A 20,226-nucleotide genomic window follows, 5' to 3' on the forward strand; every position below is an offset into this window, starting at 1 on the left:
TGAAATAGGAGGTGGGAATAGCTGAAGTTACATAACTGGGTGGAAAGACAGGCTCAGCATAAAAGTCCTGCTGGAGTGTGCAGTGGAGTGGATGGTGGTCAGACCAGGACCATGGAGGCCAGTGTCCTGCTCTTCCTCACTATCATTGTGGGCTTCTTACTGCTTCTGGTCAGGAGACACCCAAAAGCCCATGGCCACCTACCACCAGGACCACGTCCACTGCCCCTCTTGGGAAACCTTCTACAGTTGGACAGAAGAGGCCTCCTCAACTCCTTCATGCTGGTGAGACATACACAGTGTCTGTGCCCTATGGGTTTAGCCCTGTGTTTGCTCCTGGAGATCACTCAGCAGGACGAGAAAGGGATTCCATCCAAGCTCTAGCCTCAGGTGGGAAGGGGGCTAAGGGAAAGTTGAAAGGCTGATTGGTGATGGATGGTGCCCAGATCCACAGGCATGTCCTCTCAATGTTGAAATCATGTGGGGGACTGTGTTTGGACTGTGAAAGATGACAGGGGTGTCCAGGTGTGTGTCAAGGTTTTACAATTTTTCTCTTTGGTGCTTCTTTGTTCCAGAAGAGAAAGAAAGATGCCAGAGACATTAACAGATAAGGTTTGCTTCTGCCAGCACAAGGGATTAGCCTGCCTTGTTCAGGAGCAAAGAGGAGGAGAGGCAGGTCAGGAGGTGGGGTAGGTAGGGAGTGCTTAGCAGTTATGAACACCATGGACCATCCAAGCAGCTGACCATGGCACCATCATACCAGTCTTCACAGGGGAGATTTCATGTTCAATTACCATTTTTTTTTGTTAATAATCAATTAGCATTCTTGGCCCCACTCCATTTAGAGAGCCGATATAGCGGCAACAATCCCAACCTCCTGCTACCCCTTGATTGTTAACAGATCACCCATCTGTACCATTGGTGTAGTCATTTATTTTTATCTAGCTTTTGAGACAAGGTCATCCTACTTTTCCCAGGTTAACCTCAAACTCATGATCCTCTTTCAAGTTTCATATAACATCTTTAATCTGATCTGTGTATTGATAGTTCATTGTTGCTTAAGTTTCTAAGTTGTGACCCGTCCTAAAAAACATAAGTATATCAATATCAAATTTGTCTAGAGGTTTTACTTAGCATTGTCCCCTAAACTACACTGGACACTGACCGTTTTCATAGCCTTTCATTTCTATTAGCTGCATTGCAGTCTAGAGTGAAATAAAGGTTGTGAGAGGATGAGGTGGGTTATGTGCAAACACTGCACCATTCTCTTCAAGGGCTTTCAGCACTTGAGGGTTGTGACATTCCTGGGATCAGTTCCCTGAACATGCTCAGATGGTTGCATTGTCAGGTATTTTCCAAATGTGTATGCTGTAGTCATGACTCACATTCAGGTCCACCACCAGATGACTATCACTTTTCCTTTCCATGTAACTCAGTGGGTGAATCAGGACCATCCTCTGGATGTTGTCAGAAGGCACTGGACAGGTTGTCACTGGGTCACAGGAAGAATGGTCCAGCTGGCCAGACTGAAGGTGTGGGCATGGAGCTACATGGATAGCTGAATCCATATCTATATCTATTTCTTTGATACAGAATTGTATGAAGCTGAGGCTAGCTTCCAAATGGATGTCTATCCAAGGATGACTTGGTATTCCCTGGCCTCTGCCTCCATATTGCTTGATTATAAACTTGTGTTGCCCTTCCTCCCTACACTACAGTACTGTTGTACTGATCAGGAAGCCCAACCAATCAATGCAGACCCTGACTATGTTTGGAATTAAGCCTTCTATCTTAGGTTCCTAGAAGGGAAAGAGTGGTCATATGAGAGGTTCCTATCTTCCATTCTGTATGTGTTTTCATAGTGTAACATCATCATCTGCACTGACTAACAACAACCGTGGTCCCCTTATGTTTGGCAGTTTAGAGAAAAATATGGAGATGTGTTCACAGTGCACCTGGGACCGAGGCCTGTGGTCATGTTGTGTGGGACAGAGGCCATAAGGGAGGCTCTGGTGGACCAAGCTGAGGCTTTCTCTGGCCGGGGGACAGTTGCTGTGGTTGAGCCAATTGTACAGGGATATGGTAAGACATGGGACAGGATGGCGTAGAGGATATGGTCCAGGAAGTTGGAGCCAGAGCTGTGTTGAAAGACTCAGGTTCCCAGACCTTTCAGTGTAACCTACCCCTACTTTTTAAGGTGTGATCTTTGCCAATGGGGAATGCTGGAAAGTCCTTAGGCGATTCTCTGTGGCCACCATGAAGGAATTTGGGATGGGGAAGCGGAGTGTGGAGGAGCGGATAAAGGAGGAGGCACGATGTCTGGTGGAGGAGCTGCAGAAATTCCAGGGTGAGTCTCTGAGAATGGGCATAAAGGAAGATGGTGATACAGGGATCTGAGTGCACAACCAAAGAAAGAGAAACAGACATATAGGGGTAGATAAAAAGGCAGACAAACTGACAGACCAACACATACACACACAAACACACACACACACACAAACACACACACACACACACACACACACACACAGTATGGGGAGGATGAGATATGGACAGAGGTGGAAAGAGAGAAAAAATGCAAGAGCAGGGAAGAAACATGAGGTATATTGTGTCCAAAATAACTCAGAAACATGTACTGATAAAAGCCGCAGAGTTTCTTCAGAAAATCAGTCTGTGAATTTACTTTGTTTGCCTGTTGGGTATGACTGGTGCACTTGTCCTCTCAGAATTCAGAAAGTGAGGCAAGATGCTCAGGAGTTCAAGGCTGGTCCCATCTATATTTCGAGGCTCTCTTTTTGATAGGATTGTGGCTGAGTGAAGGTTGCTTCCAGCACCACATACATGGGGCACGGTCCTACACGTTTATAATCCCAGCACTCTAGGGCTGGAGGCAGGAGGCTGAGATTTCCAAGGTCATCTTCTGCTACATATGGAGTTCAAAGCCACTTTAGGTTAATGTTTGTTGTTGCCCCACACCATGTTCTTATCAAAGACAAACACAGACCCTAGGTAACTGAGAGGGAAGGGGGCAGGAGGAACTGCAGACATGTTCTAAGCAGGGAACTGTGTTTTCTTCCTTGTACTTGTGCTGGTGAGCAGCAGTGAGCACAGAGGCTGATGGGAGTTTGACTCTGGGTGAACTCAGAGGCACTTCTGGGGACTTGAGGGGTCTTTACATCAAGGGCGTATTGGTGACATGACTGTTGTTTGCACCTCCATTTCTGTACACGGGACATTTGCCGTCTCTATTCACCTTTCTCAGGAGATCTGGAGAAAGCAGTCAGAGATGGAGGGACCCAAAGGAAAAGAAGTGAGCTCTAAGGCTGAGAGTGAAGGTGATGAGCCCCAGGGAAGGATCTATACCAGGCTCCAGGCAACTTCAGACTCAAATGGAAATCTACAGTGTCAGCACACTGGACTTTTTTGATCTGAGGAGGCAAGGGAAAAAGACACTCACACACCTTCTTGATGGTTTCCTTTCCTCTTCCTCTTCTCGTCCTCCTCCTCCTCTTCATCCTCCTCCTCCTTCTTCTGCTCTCCTCCTTCTCTTTCTCCTCCTTTTCCTCCTCCTTCTGCTCCTCCTCCTTCTTCTTTTTGCCTCTACAACTTATATTCCCCAACAAAGTCTTTTAAGCCATACAGGCTTCACAATGTGGTTACATTCAAATTTTCAAGTGAATGATTATAATGGATATAGGTAAAAACATATTTTCAACTAACTCCCTTACATGATTAAAAACAGAGTCACCCTAATAACTCACATACATTATAACATCTAAGCAACTTGTTAAGACTAATAGAATATGAGAAAACAAGGACCATTTCATCTCTTCCAACTCTTTTGTTGGAAGGCTGCATATTGCTTTTACAAAAAAAAAGAATCAACCACTTTATTATCTATCTTGAAAGGTAATCTTATAAGGAATTTTAAAGAAGTCGTAAACCCAAACTTTTATACATAAAAACCAGTCAGTCAGCTGATCTCTGAATCCTCAGAGTACATTCTGATTTATCAAAAATATCTAATATCAGAAAATTAAGGTCAGGAGTGGGTGAAAGGAATTAATCATCACCTTTGATCACCAACCAGACCTAGCATGGAAAGTACTTCAGCTAACAACAGTCAGGCTGCTCTGTATTTTTGACCCTATCCTAATGAATCTATAACTCAACTGTGTGTCCTTGTGAACTTCAGATTGTTTTCTGCGGTTCTTTGTCTTAAAGCTATTCTCGGAGCATATGGTCTAACCAAAATTATTTTGAAGCTTTGTTTGAACTAATGGTGCAAACAGAAATCTGTGACAGCATCTTTCAGCATTAAGAGAATTAGAGCCTGCCTGGACCGGGGGACTCAATCGTTTCCCTTAATCATTATCCTGAACTGTGATCTAAAGCAGCTCCTCGGGTGAAACTGATAGGCATTAGCTGTAAAACTCATAGGCCCTAACTGTGTAACATTTCCTTGTATTTATTTTTATTCATCAAAACTCTGTATAAACTATCATTATTATCATCAACTTGGCAGTACAATTTAGGTAGGAATCATTTTCATGACAATCCACAGATAAAAATGCCCATGAGAAAGGTTCCCATGAAATAAACATACCACATCACAGGCAGAGATGTCTCCCCCCCCCCCCCCCCCCCCCCCCGCCGATCCATTAACACCATGTGAGATCCCAGAGGAAGATGGCCATAGAAACATGTAAAGGCAGAGCAGAATCAAAAGACATTCTGGGGTACTGGGTCTTATGGCCTTGCCAAACTGAGATTGACCAATCAGAGAGTTTCCTCCTGGTGGGCTGACACCTTGGACTCCAAGTGTCACCTGTTGCTCCTCTGACACAGCCACCAGCAGATGTACATGGGATCAGAGGCCACAGACAAGCCAGCCTCGGGGTGAGGGGCAATGGTAGCCCAATGGTAGCCCTCTAACCACCAGGGTCCATGACTGAACCTGACATAGGAAGGTGGCAGGGAGCAGGTGCTGATGGCTTCAGGAAAACCACAGAGCCCAGAAGTGAGAGAAGGGATGGCAGATTGGCATGCAGAGTGCAGGGCCTGTAAATTCACACAGGCATTCCCTGAATCCTTCTCTGCACCATTCCAGCCAGTGGGAGTTAGCTATCAGCTCAGAGTCAGAATGTTGTCCTGGGAGGAGGTGTACATTGGAGGCTGAATATATACACTCTTCTCTCCACCCTAGTATCCTAGTCCCAACCTTAGTTAGCTGAGTTGCCTTAGTGAAGGTAGACTCCCTTTTTGTGTATATGAATAGTATCCCATTTTCTGTGCAGTACTGAGGGAAGTTGAATAAAAGGATGCATTCAATTCTAAGTGAAGGGCCTAGACTCATATGTGCATCATATGCAAATATGGTGGCCACTGTTGTTGTACTTTGCTTAGTGAGTGGTGGGGACAGCCTCACAGGATGGGGATGAAGCCAAATGTTCCATGGTTCTTTATTCCCTGCCTCTTGTCCTGCATCCTTCTCCTTCAGGAGCCCCCATGGACCCCACCTTCCTCTTCCAGAGCATCACAGCCAACATCATCTGCTCCATTGTCTTTGGAGAGCGCTTTGACTACAAAGACCGCCAGTTCCTACACCTCCTGGACCTGATCTATCAGACCTTCTTGCTCTACAGCTCATTCTCCAGCCAGGTCAGTGGTGGGAAGAGAAGAGTATCCAGGGCAAAGGAAAGAAGACACTGCTCTGTGGGTGAAGAAGGGAGTGTCTTCCGGCTGGAAGAAAAGCAGAGACAACATGGAGAGGCGAGGAGTTTGAGAGCAGGACAAAGAGAAGGATGGGGAGCAGGGCAGAGACCTGAATGTAGAAATACAGAGCCATACACACATGCAGAAAATGGTGATGTTGGTGATGCAACTGTAGCTCAGAGGGCAGAGGACTTGGTTTTCATGCCTGGGGCCCAGGCTGTATATCCTGGGTGTCGTGGTACAGAACTCATGCAATTCCTGCACGTGAAGATGGGGGGGGCGGGGATGAGAAATTCAGGGTGATCTTTAGCTGCATATTGAGTTTAAGGCCAGTCTGGTGTGCATGAGACCTTGTGTCCATAAAGACAAACTCCCAGATTAAAACAAACAATGATAATTCAGCACAGGGTATTGGGAGAGAGAGCAGAGGAGAGGAAAAGGGAGACAGAGAGAAGGGAAAGGTTTATTACAGCCTAGGAGAACCTGCTCCAAGGCTGGACACAGTGTTTGCAAGGAATCCATGGAGGTGTGAAGTGATCATTTTTTTTAATCTGAGGGATTTTTAAGGATTGGCAGAAAAACTGACACACATGTTAAAGGTTACTTTCTTTTTCTCTCATATTTTAGCTTTCCTTTTTTGTTACAGATAGCTATATGTACCAACATAAATCCTTCAGGCAAAATAAAAGGTACATTTGAAGGTCACATTTCACTTGATAAGAAACAGATTCCTCCCTACAACAACACACTTGTAATAAATGTTAGCTTTCTAATTGGTGTGGTTGTAATCTGCAGCTGCAGTGTAAAGAAAGAACTGGTCATTGTTATCTAGTTAGAGAGATAGACTTATCAAAGATTTTAGAACAGTTATAAACCTAAACTATTGAGGAGTCTAAGAAAAATAAGAAATCATCAACTATCCCATATTTCTGAGTGTAATAAACATTTTTTTTTATTCTGAAGAGGGCGCTAGATATTGTTAGAGATGGTTGTGAGCCACCATGTGGTTGCTGGGAATTGAACTCAGGACCTCTGGAAGAGCAGTCAGTGCTCTTAACCGCTGAGCCATCTCTCCAGTCCTAAACATTTTAAACTAACATTTTGTGATTGAGAGGAACATCAGGCTTTCGTGAATTCTCTGAACTAAATGCTTTTGTTGGAACTCAGGTTTTCCTCGAATCTCCTAATATAATCCTACTTGATATTTTCCAAGTCACAGTGACATTAAATGCATTTTAATTCTCAAAATATATTTTTTTCTGTCCTGCTTATAACTTTAGATCATAAAAAAGGAAACTTGTAACTCTTTTTCACCTGTGCAATTTTAGGACTCAACATAAAAACAGTTAGTTAGCTGAACTTTTGAGTTTTCAGGTGTATGCCTGTATCATACAACTGAGGTTAGGAATTTGTACAGAGAGTTAATCACTGGCCTATGTTATCAGCCAGACTTAGCAAGAGAGACTGGCATAGTAATTAGGTTGCTATGTACCTGTAACCTTGGTTCAACAAATCAGACAGCTGCTATTTTGTCCTTGAGAATTAGACTGCTTTCCCTGGGAAATGTTTATCTTAAAACCCATTAGCAAGGCACCTGGTCTAATTTGAAGTTACTTTGAAGCCTAAAACCAGCTGATAGTATATAGCTGTCTTAGTAACTAGAAATACAACAGTTTTCCTTTGTTAGCCTGAGCTATGACATAAAATAGATCCTAAATATATGACAGTCCTCATGGAACAGTAGACCTAGTTATGAAAAATATCCTAGTATTATTTCTATTCACCAAAATTATACAGCTCAAGAAGAAATCTTCTTCCTGGCAATCCACAGATATAAATGTGCCCAGTAGGGGCAATATATTCATGAGATGAGCATATTACAATATAGGCAGTGGATGACTCACAGCACCATATACACAGCAGCAGCAAGCATGCAGGGACACAACAGAAGCAAAATACATTATGGAGTCTGTTTTCTTTCAAGCCTTGCTTGAGTGAGACAATCCCATCAGAGAATTGAACTTCTGATGGGCTGTCATCTTGATTATTAATTGCCATCTGCTATTGCTCTGACATATCTATAGACTACCAGCAAAGGTTAGAGACAGATTTAAAGTTCAAAAGGATACACATATGAGGTGTGTGTGTGTGTGTGTGTGTGTGTGTGTGTGTGTGTGTGTGTGTGTTTTGCATGTTTCCTCATGGAAACTGGGGACCTAGAAGTATGTTGGTTTGAATAAGATTGGCCCACATAGACTAGTGTCTTTGCATGCTTGAGTGTCAGTTGAAGAGCTGTTTGGAAGGATTAGGATCTGGGTCCTTGTTGGAGGAAATGTGTTGCTTGAGGTGAACTTTGAGGTTTCCAAATCCTATCCAAGACCCAGTGTTCCCTCTAGTTCTGCTTGTCTGCCTGTATATCATGATGTCACCTCTCAGGCACATGCCAGTCTGCCTGTATATCATGATGTCAGCTCTCAGGCACATGCCAGTCTGCCTGTATATCATGATGTCAGCTCTCAGGTACATGCCAGTCTGCCTGTATATCATGATGTCAGCTCTCAGGCACATGCCTGTCTGCATGCTGCCATGTTTGCTGCCATGATGATAATGGACTAACCTTCTGAAATGGTAGACAAGCCCTCAAAAATACCTTTTTTTTGTAAGAAATACCTTGGTTGTGATGTCTCTTCATAGCAATAGAAGAGTGACTAAGTTAGAGCACTATTTCCTGAGTCCTGCTAGCTCCAGGTGACCTCCTGGGTCCTTCTTTCTTGCAGGTGTTTGAGCTCTTCTCTGGCTTCCTGAAGTACTTTCCTGGTGTCCACAAGCAAATCTTCAAAAACATGCAGGAAATCCTCGACTACATTGGTCAGAGTGTGGAGAAGCACAGGGCAACCTTGGACCCCAGCAATCCAAGAGACTTCATTGATACCTACCTTCTACGGATGGAGAAGGTAAGTCCTGCATGCATGAGAGAAGTAATGGATGAGAGTGAAGGCTGGGGATGTGAGCAGAGGAAAGGGGGGGCAGAGAATGGAGGAGAGATAGGAAATGGAGTGGAGAAGATGCAGAAGAATCTAGAAATTGAAGACTAGAGAAGGGGAGGAGAAAATGAAATAGGGAGAAAGAAGGCTGTGGAAGAAACACAGAGCAAGGAACAAAAAGAAGAAAAGACCTCAGAGGAAGAGAGAGCCAGGGAGACAAAACTTGATAAACTACCAGATAGCAAAGTCGAGAGAGAAGGAGACAGAACAAACAGAGCAAGTGACATTATAGAGGAATGAAAACTGTCATGTGGTCCACATAGTGTGAGACAGAAGGACAGTTCCCAGGATGTGTGAGCATCTCCCTGTAAGGACCCAGTCACCCCTGACCCTCCCTTCTCTCTCCCTTCTGGAACCAGGAGAAGTCGAACCAGCATACGGAGTTCCATCTCCAGAACCTCATGATCTCCGTGGTGTCTCTCTTCTTTGCTGGCACCGAGACCAGCAGCACCACGCTCCGCTATGGCTTCCTGCTCATGCTCAAATACCCCCATGTTGCAGGTGTGCCACAGGCTGCCAGTTGGGAGATCTTCTAGCACTCTTTTGGCTGTGGAGATTTGTGTGGATGAGAGATACAAGGGACTCTTACATCAGGAGCTCTGAAGGCTTTGATCTACTTCTAAACTAGGGCACTGTTGTGGGTGAATGAACACTCAGCTGGCCCATTTTCTGCTATCACTTAAGGGCTTTTCCATCCATCCATCCATCCATCCACCCATCCAACTATCTATCCATCCACCCATCCTTCCTTCCTCCTTCCCTTTTGTCTTTACTTCCATCCATTCACTCATCTTCCTGTCCACCCACCTCTTCACCCATCTATCTATTATCCACCCATCCATTTATCCTTTTTTTATCCATCCAGCTGCATACCTATTCATGACTGTCACTGAGTCATTCATTTATTCATATACAAATCTTTTCATTCCTTAAACCTTCCAACTGGCCTTTCCTCCATGTATCTTTTTAATGTCTCATTCATTTATCTGTTATTTAATTATCATTCAATACACCTACTTATGGTGATATATTGTGTACTCTAATAAACTTATCTGGGGATCACAGGACAGAGCCAGCCATTAGATTAGACATAGAGGCTAGACAGTGTTGGCACACACACTTAATCCTATCACTTGGGAGGCAGAGATCTGTCTGGATCTCTGTGGGATCAAGGCCACACAGGGAGAAGAGTCAGGCAGTGGTGGCACACACCTTTAATCCCAGCACTTGAGATCTCATGCCTTTGCTTGGAAAGCACACAGGCCTTTAATCCCAGGAAGTGACATGGCTGGGTGGAGAATGGTACATAAGGGATGAGGAGACAGGAACTAAGCAGCAGTTCAACTGAGACCCTCAGGGATAAGGACTCAGGCTTTCAGTCTGAGGATTTGTCAAAACAGGATCAGCTGAGGAGTTGACAAGGTGAGGTTGACTGTGGCTTGTTTTGTTTCTATGATCTTTCAGCTTTCATCCCAATATCTGGTTCTGTTTTTTTTTTATTTTAATTAATAAGACCATTTAGCAATTCATGTTAGACCTACATGTTTATTCCTATATTTACTCATTCATTTATTCATTCACTCACTCACATATTCCTTTGTTGAATCTACATTTGCTTGATTATTGTCTGGTTGTATGCATTGATTTATTTATGTAAGTACCATTTATTGATTCATTAATTGTTTAATATAACCAGTAAAAGAAGAATACATATATCCAGGTTTTAGTTTGTTCATTTCATTTGCTCAGCAGCCTTTACTTCTATTAACTGACTTATTCATTGCTTTGTTGACTTTCACACTCACATTCTAAAAATAAAAAAGTGATTTTCTCTTACTGTGAGTATGCATGAAGCAGCTCATGTGCAGAGGTGGAAGGACAATTCTACATAGCTGGGCCTCTCCTACACCTTCACATGGGTTCTGTATATCAAAGTCAGTCTGTCAGGATGCAAGTCAAGTGCACTTACTGGTTGAGCCATTTTATCTGCCAATGTGTTCACTCATGTATTCATATTTTGTATTCAATTATACATAGATTAATTTACTTCCTTTTATATCTGAGGATATAGCTGCAGATTCTTAGCCTGGATTTTTAAATTTATTTTACTAATGTACATTGTTGTTTTCCTGCATATATGTCTGTGCGATGGTGTTGGATTCCCTGGACCTGAAGTCACAGACAACCTGTGGGTGCTAGTAATTGAACCTGGAACCTCTGCAAGAGTAGTAGTCAGTACTATTAACCACTGAGTCATTTCTCCAGCCCACTGGATTTTTAAACATAAATTCCATTCAAAGATGTCTGTCTGCCTGTCACTCTTGGTGTGTTTGTATATTTGTGTGTGTGTATGTATGATTGATATACAGAAGTACAAATTATAACATTATGTTTCAAATGGAGAAAATTCTTACCATCTCCTTCTCCAGTCATCACTCCAGATGGATAGATTAAAAATATCCCTTTGCTGTAGGTTTTCAGTTTTCTATTTACAAGCAAGGTTGGAGCTTTTGAGAGAGACTCTACTATAGATGTAAGTGTGGCTGGAGAGACAGGTACCTGAGAGAAGCACAGATGTGCATGCCCAAGAGTTCACTGTGTCTTTCTCAGCAGAGTCTACTTGCTCTGCATTTTTCCTAGGCTATTAGCTGGCAGAAAAGAGGGTCACTGTACATTGCCTCCATGAAAGGAGGGAGGGCACTGTCTGTTGTCTCCCTTTTCTGTGCAGAGAAAGTCCAAAAGGAGATCGATCAGGTGATTGGCTCACACCGCCTACCAACCCTTGATGACCGCACCAAAATGCCTTACACTGAGGCTGTCATCCATGAGATTCAGAGATTTTCAGATATCACCCCGATTGGTGTACCACACAAAGTCACCAAAGACACTTTGTTCCGAGGGTACCTGCTCCCCAAGGTGAGACCAGCGGCTATTCCACATCTCTACTCCATGTCCATCCTCCACTCTCCTCATCACCAACCTCAGCCTGTTTGTGGTTTCCTATATTTTGTGTTTCTTAGGGACAGACTGTTTGCAGGTGGGAGTCAGGGTATGCTAATATCTTTGCGTCTCATAATGTCTCCTAGAATACTGAAGTGTACCCCATCCTGAGTGCAGCTCTCCATGACCCACAGTACTTTGAACAACCAGACACCTTCAACCCTGACCACTTCCTGGATGCCAATGGGGCACTGAAGAAAAATGAAGCTTTTATGCCCTTCTCTATAGGTGAGAACCACTTGTGCGTCTTTTCCCAGACACTAGAGGGCAGGCTCATCCTCCAGGATACAGACAGGTCTAGGTCCCTGATTACTGATTTATTCCAGCTGCTTTGCCTGCACCATTTCATTCACCCTGGCTACAGTTCCATAAGAGGACTCTTGAACTAAAGGAACATTCTGGCCATCAGGACTTTGGGGAATTATTTAAAAGCCTCTAATCCTGAGCAAATGCATTTTCTTAAGAAACAACAGCAAGAACAACTGACGTCTTCTATGAACACTGCCATGAATAAACTGTGTAGGGTCTTGATGGCCAAGGAAGCATTGAGTTTAGCTGTGAGCACTGGGGAGATGGGGCATGTCTTGATATGCTTGTCTATGTGTGCAGTAAATACTCTTGCTTGGTAAATTGTAAGAGAAATCTAAATTACTACAGCAAAAAAAAAAAAAAATCCTATCCATGATGGATAATATCCTGAACCAGAGAAAGTTCAGGGTTACAGCACTCTTAAGTGTCAGCCCAGGTTGTCTATAGACAATGGGAAGCTCTTCATGGACACACAGCTTGAATGTTGCCAGCTCTGCTTTTGCCTTACTTGGCTATGCTGGGGTAGTTGGCAGGCTGGGGTTGGTCAACTGCTATGAGAGACTGAGACTTCTTCATTGGAAGATACAATCTCAAGTTGTTAATTAGTTTGGTTGCCTATTGTGTTTGGTTGGTTTGTTACATACAGAAGCTGCCTCCAGCCAAATTTAATTCAGTTTTATGGACTCTACAGGATGTAAACATGGAAAATTTGTGTTCAGGTTTTTGTCTTTTGGAGAAAGGAGCATTCTAGAAACAATTCCTTAGCCTTTTGTTGTGCCTTCCACCATGTCCTCATGATAGGAATGGAACCCAGGGCTGTGTCTGTGTTAAACATATTGTTTTCAAAAAAGCCCCTACCTCTAGCCTCTTGGTGCATTCTAGAAGATGTTCTCCTGCTATTCCTCCTCTCTGTTTTCATTCTCTCACTGAGGGATTTCAGACAAATGTTTTTCACTGAGCCATGTCTCAGCTAAAAATTGTCTAGTGTTGAATGTCCAAGTGATGTTGGTTAGGAAGTTTAGAAAAAGCAAGCCAAAGAGAATAGATAATAAGACATATAGTGATGGTCCGTACAGACACAGGTTCAGGGAGCCTGCTCTGGGATGCAAGTAAGCAAGCAAGCTAGAGAGTGAGCAAACAAGCAAGCCAAAAGGATATTAGAACCAAAGAGACATGAATGGTGTCTGAATCTCCTGCTCCAGACATGGGGACATTGTGTGAGAGTGAGATCAACCTTTAAAAGCTGCTCTGGAAAAATCTGGGTCATAAAATGAGTTCTAGGAGAACTGTCTCAGAGAGATAGATACTCCATGAATTTCTAAGCTCATGTTACTTAAGTTCAGGAAAAGGGACACTCAAGGGGATAGAGTGCTTTCCCTAGACACCCCTACACAGGCACGTTTTCCCAACAACTGGAGGGTACAGAGTTTTCTGGGAAATCCCTCCTCCACCTGGAGGCCTGAGGTGGTCAGGTGCAGATTAAGAATCTCTGAGGTACAGGGCAGGAGGTGGAGCCTCTGCCTGGGCTTTCAGGGTCCCATAGCTATGTGGTACTCCATGACCACGTGACAAATCAACAAGGCTCCTTATGTCTCTGAGAATCCTGTGGGTGCCATAGGCCCTTTTCATGTGCCCCTGCCCATTCTCAACTGTGTGAACAACTGTGTTCAGGAACTTGTTGAAGTTCCATTGATCACAAGCAGGAAAAACAAAGGAGTCAGAGAGAAAGAAAGAAAGGTGTAGGAGAGGATGAGTGACAGAGGGGACAGAGAAAGGGGAGAGACAGAGAGGCCATGGTCTGTAGTCTATCAACTTCCTGCTTCAGTCAATGTACTCAGGAGCCAAGTGCTGTACTTTCAGGCATGTGCCTTCATGTCTGGCTCATATAGGACCCTTAATACCATCCAGTTGTTATCTAAGGGTCTTTGTAAACAGTACCATCACCCTCAGGGCAGTGCTATGCGATGGGTACCAATCCCTCACATGAGAAAGGAGGGAATACTAAAGATGTTGCATTAATCATATGTACACATACACACTTTTTTTCTAATCTAAGTGCATTTGTACAGTTCTGGAACAAAGGACTCTGATAATCCATTCTTACAGTTCTGGAACAAAGGACTCTGATAATCCAACAAAAGCTGGAAATCTGTCAGAAGTGGCCATGAGACACCCACCAACAGTCTGTCCTGAATTTTATGATTAATTTATTGTGTATATGTTTGCATGCATATACATGTGTCCTATGGTGTGTGTGTGTGTGTGTGTGTGTGTGTGTGTGTGTGTGTGTGTGTGTGTTTATGTCAAAGGACAGACTTTGGGTGTTGGTTCTCTCTTTCCAGCATGTGGGTTTAGGAGATTGAACTCATGTCTTCAGAGCTGATAGCAGGCTTCTTTCTGTGCTAAGAAGTTGCACCAATTCTTTAAGGTTTTGGGAATCTCTTAGCATTTTTAAATTGCAGGTTGAGGGTCAAACTCATTTTTATTCTTTGCAATGGGTCTAGTTGTCTGGGTGCAAGGATGAGAAAGTTTGAAGGTTGTATACTGTCCTGGCATTCACATGGCTCATCCTCTGTGCCCACAGGAAAGCGCATTTGTCTTGGTGAAGGCATTGCCCGCAGTGAGTTGTTCCTTTTCTTCACTACCATTCTCCAGAACTTCTCTGTGTCCAGTCCCGTGGCTCCTGAGGACATTGACATCAGTCCCAAGGAGACTGGCTTCGGCAAAGTGCCCCCAATATACCAGATCTGCTTCTTGGCCCGCTAAATGGGCTGAGGTGGCCAGGTGTCCTCACTCCTGTTGAGAATGGCCTCATCTTTCTGCCTCTGAGAGACCTGCTGGAGTCCAGGCCCTGGGTCACTGCTCACTTCCTTCCTCCTTCCTGCACCTTCAGCAAAGCTGGAGGTGTGTTTTTCTGCCCTGTGATTGGCACTGGAGTAATCAATCAGGTGCCTTTCTTGATATGTGAACAGAGAGACTTCAGGAAGCCACATCTCATAGTGAATCACTCCCAACAGCCACAGTCTCCATGGTCTACGGTGATGGCCTCTGTATATGGTCTGAATTCTGTCTCTATAGACTTGCCTAATATGTATGGTTCGTGTAAACAAAATCACATGGTGTGTGATCTTTGGTGTCTGGTGTCTTTTACTTCACACAATATTATCTACGTTCCTGTGCTTTGCAGGCCACAGTCACAAACCTTCATGGACTTTTCTCATGATCTTTTCAGCCAAAAGCATAATTACCTTCTTTCCTGTGTTCTGCCAGCAGAAGGTGTGGTCCTGATTTTGGGTGGGTCTTCCTGGTACTAAGAATTTGATAAGAAATCTCTCAGAGCATGCCCAGCAGCTTGGGTTTTAGTTGATGCCAGATGCAGTCAAGTAAACACTCAAGAGCAGCCAGCACAATCCCCAGTCCACTGACCACCTGGTGACTTTAACATTCCACGTCTTGGTTGTCTGGTAACTACAATTCTTCTCAGAAGGGCTTCTGGCTGCACACTCCATCACATCCAGGCCAGGTTTGTGAAGGGAGACCCTGTTACCTTGTTCCCTGCTCCTCTGTGAGATCCTGGAACAGCAGGTGGCTGATGCCACATGTTTAATATAGTGGAAGAATAACCAATAAGTAAATAAACAACTCAATAATGTGACAAAATGAGTCATTCCATAAACTTGTTCAATATGCAGCCAGACTTAGTCTGTCTCAAATCTCTGTCACTCCCTCAGATGACCAGAGTAAATCCTCATCCTCAGTCTCCCAGATTGACCCAGTTCTGTGAGTCATCTGCTCTTGCTGTCTTGTCACCTTCTGACAGAAGTCTCTGGGAGCCACACTTTGAGCAGTGTCCCCTGAAACTCAGCCTCTGCACACCACACTGCTGGGACAAGCAGGTGCTTGTGGGAAGTTCATTTATTTAACATCATCAACTAGGAAGGGGTCTCTAGGCAGCCATTGGCCAATCAGCAGGCAGCTCTCAACTCACCTCTGAGATACTAAATTTCCACCTTAGTTACCGAGCTCCCTGCAGCCTATGGAGAGTTACCAGGAGCTTAGCCAAAGTAGATTCCTGTAATACTCTCTTCCACCAACCACAGAAACAGGACAACAAACAGATCAGTCTGTCTTCAAGAAAAATGGGTCTGTGCTGCATGCCAAGGTAGGACCTTGGCACTCTGGCTTCTCCTGAATCTTGGTAGTCTGGATCTCGGGTGGCTCCAGCTCAAGGACTGTCTCTCTCCTAGACAATGGCTTCTGCCTTTGATTGAGAACATTTTGCAAACAGACCTTATGAACTTACTCAAATCCTTCCAAGGGGTGAGATGTGGAGGAGGTCAGGGTGAGGAGGCAGGAGGTGGGAGGAAATAAGTGATACTCACAGGCAGCAAAGTGTTGGAAGTCCATGATTCAACAGACATCTCCAAATCAGGCTGGGAATTCTCTTTTTCCAGCCCTGCTGTGGCACTAGAGAAGCTTTTAGAATTGTAATGAGAAGCAACAGTTGGAAGGTAGGTAAGGAGATAGGTTCTGGTAGACATAGTGTGGTCTCCATCCCGGAGAGCAGCATTTGCATGCTGTGGAGTCTGTGAAACTCATAATGTCCAAAGCTGAGAAGGTTCTCAGAAAAGCTGGGACCATGGCCTTAAAGAAAGAGACATGAGAGATGGTCATATGAAACCACAGAGCTCCAGTTTGGTTTCTTCCCTGATGAGACCCAGACAACACTGGGGAGTGTGATCCAGAGAGGAAGGACCCATCACCAGGGTCAGCTTGTGAAGTCTGCGCTCTGCCTTGTAGCCAGGAGGGGAATATGGAGATACTGTCACAGCGCACATGGGTCTCAGCATGTTCTAGTTCTGGGTGGATATGAAGCAATATGGGAGGCCCTAGTGGATCAGGCTGAGGCTTTCCCTGGCCAAGGGCTTATGGCTATCATTGATCCATCTTCCAGGAAGTGGTGAATGGGAAATGGTCCTGAAGATAGATAGAGGGAAGATCCCTCCCAAGCCCATTATTAGGTATGATTTTACTTTATTTGGTTTTTTGAGACAGGGTTTCCCCGTGTAGCTTTGCACCTTTCCTGGATCTCCCTCTGTAGACCAGGCTGGCCTCGAACTCACAGAGATCCACCTGCCTCTTGCCTCCCAAGTGCTGGATTAAAGGCATGTGCCACCACCACCCGTAGGTATAATTTTAATTGTTATTATTTTTTTGTGGTCAAAAGACTTGGAGATTCCTCAAGGGGTTCTGTCTTCCACCACAAAGGACTTTGTACCAAAAATGGAGCATGAAAGCTGAAATCAAGGTGGAACCTCTGGATCTGCTGGTGGAACTTCGGAAAACCTGGGTTGAGTCCCAGGTGTGTGTGCAGGAGGTCAACATGATGAAGACACAGAGATGGAGAGTGTGATTGCTAAAGATCCAGAAGAGTGGTGCAGACACATTCAGGGATAAGGATGAGGGTAACAAGTTAAAGATCCAAAGATACATTTCAAAATGGAAATTTCACAGAAAATATTAGAACTAAAATATGTGATACTAGAAATAGTTCACATAGATACAAAGCATCTGGGTGGGAAGGACAGATGGATGTGATACTAACTGGTGTGTGGTAATTTGAATGAGAACAACCTCCATTGGCTCATATATTTGAATACTTGGTCCCCAGTTGGTAGCAATGTTTGGAAAGTATTAGAAGGTGTGGCCTTCTAATTGATGGAGGAGGTGTGTCACTGGGGATGGGCTTTGAGGTTTCCAAAGCTCATGCCTTTCCCAGTTATCTCTCTGTCTGCCTCTTGACATGGATTAGATGTAAACTCTCAGGTACTGCTTCAGCACCATGACTGTCCATCTGCTTGCATGTTCCTGACATGATGGTTATGGTCTCAACTCTGAAACTGTAGCCCCAGTAAATTCTTTTTTTCCTCTCAGCTGAGCTGGTCATGGTGTCTTAGCAGAGCAATAGAAGAGCAATCAAGACAAAGGGTATGAAAGGAGAACAGACTCTCAGAGAGTCAGAGATGAGACCAGAGAGACACAGGTGCACAAGGAGTCACACCATGACTAGAAAATAATAGACACAGAAAGGTTTCAGAAGTACAGGCAAACCTGGAGATGGCACCAGCCATGTGAGAGTCAGCTAGAGGGACAATGTAGGGTAATGAGACCAAGACAGAGGGTACAGTACAGGAAGGTGGATACAATGGAACAGAGTGGCATAGACACACATGTGAGAGATAGAGACAGAGACATGAGAGACACAGAGTGACAGAAATAGATGAGAGAGACAAGCAGTGAGATTAATACTGTGTGTAATGATGAATATAATAGGAAAAGGAAGCTACATGTAAATTTACGCAAATTACATGCAGATACTGTTGTAGTTTAGTTAAAAAATGGCAGAGGACAACCTTGCTGGGTCAGAGCCAAGGGCACCACAAAGTTACACCATACAACAGAACTCACATGGGAGTTTTATTGGAGGGAAGGCAGGGAGAGGAGTGGAGGAAGAGAAGGGGGTGCAGAGGCAGCCTCCAGAGACAGGAAGAGGTGGGAAGAGGAGAGCAAAATGGGCAGAGTTTGTTTTTTTTGTAAGGGGATTTAATCTATGAGCCTAGGGAGAGCTCTACATAGTGGCAAAGCTGATGACATATTTTTGCATGACCCTGAGCAGGCTAGTGTAGATGCCTGAGTACTAATATTTCTCCCTTTTGTTTATTATAAAAAGGTAATGAGGTAGGAAGGGGTGACAGATGAGGTGGGATTGAGGGCATCGTGTTCTTGAGACTTCTTCCTGCTGACCAGGGGAGAAAGCTGGGATGCTGGTCATGTCCTAGGGTAGCAGGCTGTTTCTGAAATTGTCCAGTGATGCTTGGACCTAGCAAGATGCTTAAGTAGAAGATAAAACTATGTTTAGGGGGAAGAATTTTTTTTCTTAAGTTCTGGTATTTGAGGAAGGGGAGTCCCAAGGGCAGGGAAAGGTGGGGACAGTACTTATCTGGAGTGCATATGAATGATTTGAGGTGGATCCAAGTCTGAAATCCACACTGTAGAATAGGTAGTACAAGAAAAGGGATCAATTTTAGACACATTAACATTCCCACTGTTTGTGATCTGTACAGAAATCCACACTTTGGAAAGCCAATATACACATGCCTTTGAGTCATTAGAAAGCAACCAAAGGGAATTTCATCATAGAATTGTAGTGTGGTAGTATAGTAGTTTGTACTCTGCCACAGCTAGATTAATAGCTTATCAGAATCCCATTGATTAATGTTAAGGCCATGAATTGTTGGAATCTTCATGTAACAATAGCACAGCAAGTGAGAGAAGTCTGGAACCCGTTTCATTCTTTTATACATTTCAAATCACTTTCTCCTTATCATCACTCAAGCTTTCGTATCTTCACATAAACAAACCTTAAAGCACCTTCTTAGACACTAAAACATTTTTCTTAGATCCTCAACTTAAGCTTCCATGGCTTCACATAAACTCTACACCTTAAAACACCTTCTTTCTATCTAATTCACCAGGAGATACAGATGGCTGAGATCAGTCACTGTAAAGCAAGCTCCTTTAAATAAAGGAATGGTAAAAAGTTACATTGAAATCTGTGAGTTTATCTCACTTTTGAGTCTAGTAATGAGGCCAGTTGTGTCTAGACTTAATATCAGCTCTAGGAGAGTGAGGCCTGTGCCTTGGATTTTACACGGAGAACTGGGAAGGTGGCTGGAGCCTTGGTTGCTGCTGTTAAACTGACAAAGCTGTCACTATCCAAGTTATCAAACAGCATCAGAGTCTGAGGAGAAAATTTTACCTGAGTAAGCTGCAGACCAAGCAGCTTCTGACTGTATTAAAAACGACAGACTCTTACTTGCTGGCTACCTAGACAGCTACCTCGGGGTACTCCAGGGCCCTTGGTGGTAGAGGTCCTAGGGCAGCATCAGTCTGGTCCGCAGTTCCCAGGACCAGAAGATCCGACCGACTTTCCTGTGGAGTAGGAACTTGTGGGAGGACCAGTCTACCTTGTCCAGGCAACTCAGGGCAGTTGATTTCCCAGTGTCCTGTTGTCCACAGTCTGGACAGGGTCTTGGCAGCAGTTAACGTGAAAGGCAGGTTTTTGTTCAGTGGCTGGTATTGCCACATTTACAACAAGCTC

General features: G+C 44.1%; 1 protein-coding gene and 1 long non-coding RNA gene across 2 annotated transcripts in view; one reads left to right on the top strand and one right to left on the bottom strand.

Annotated features, from left to right (window-relative positions):
• LOC121827916 (uncharacterized) overlaps nucleotides 1-20,226 on the bottom strand; it is an 84,059-nt gene that overhangs the window by 15,223 nt on the left and 48,610 nt on the right. The window lies entirely within an intron of this gene.
• LOC143273893 (cytochrome P450 2B1-like) lies at nucleotides 72-15,192 on the top strand. The gene is made up of 9 exons (XM_076574427.1): nucleotides 72-282; nucleotides 1,917-2,079; nucleotides 2,195-2,344; nucleotides 5,498-5,658; nucleotides 8,490-8,666; nucleotides 9,116-9,257; nucleotides 11,485-11,672; nucleotides 11,843-11,984; nucleotides 14,650-15,192. The coding sequence occupies exons 1-9, from the start codon at nucleotides 112-114 to the stop codon at nucleotides 14,829-14,831; spliced, it is 1,476 nt and encodes a 491-aa protein (XP_076430542.1). The 5' UTR covers nucleotides 72-111; the 3' UTR covers nucleotides 14,832-15,192.

Source organism: Peromyscus maniculatus, chromosome 1, assembly GCF_049852395.1.
Source record: "Peromyscus maniculatus bairdii isolate BWxNUB_F1_BW_parent chromosome 1, HU_Pman_BW_mat_3.1, whole genome shotgun sequence".
NCBI classification, from domain to species: Eukaryota; Metazoa; Chordata; class Mammalia; order Rodentia; family Cricetidae; genus Peromyscus; species Peromyscus maniculatus.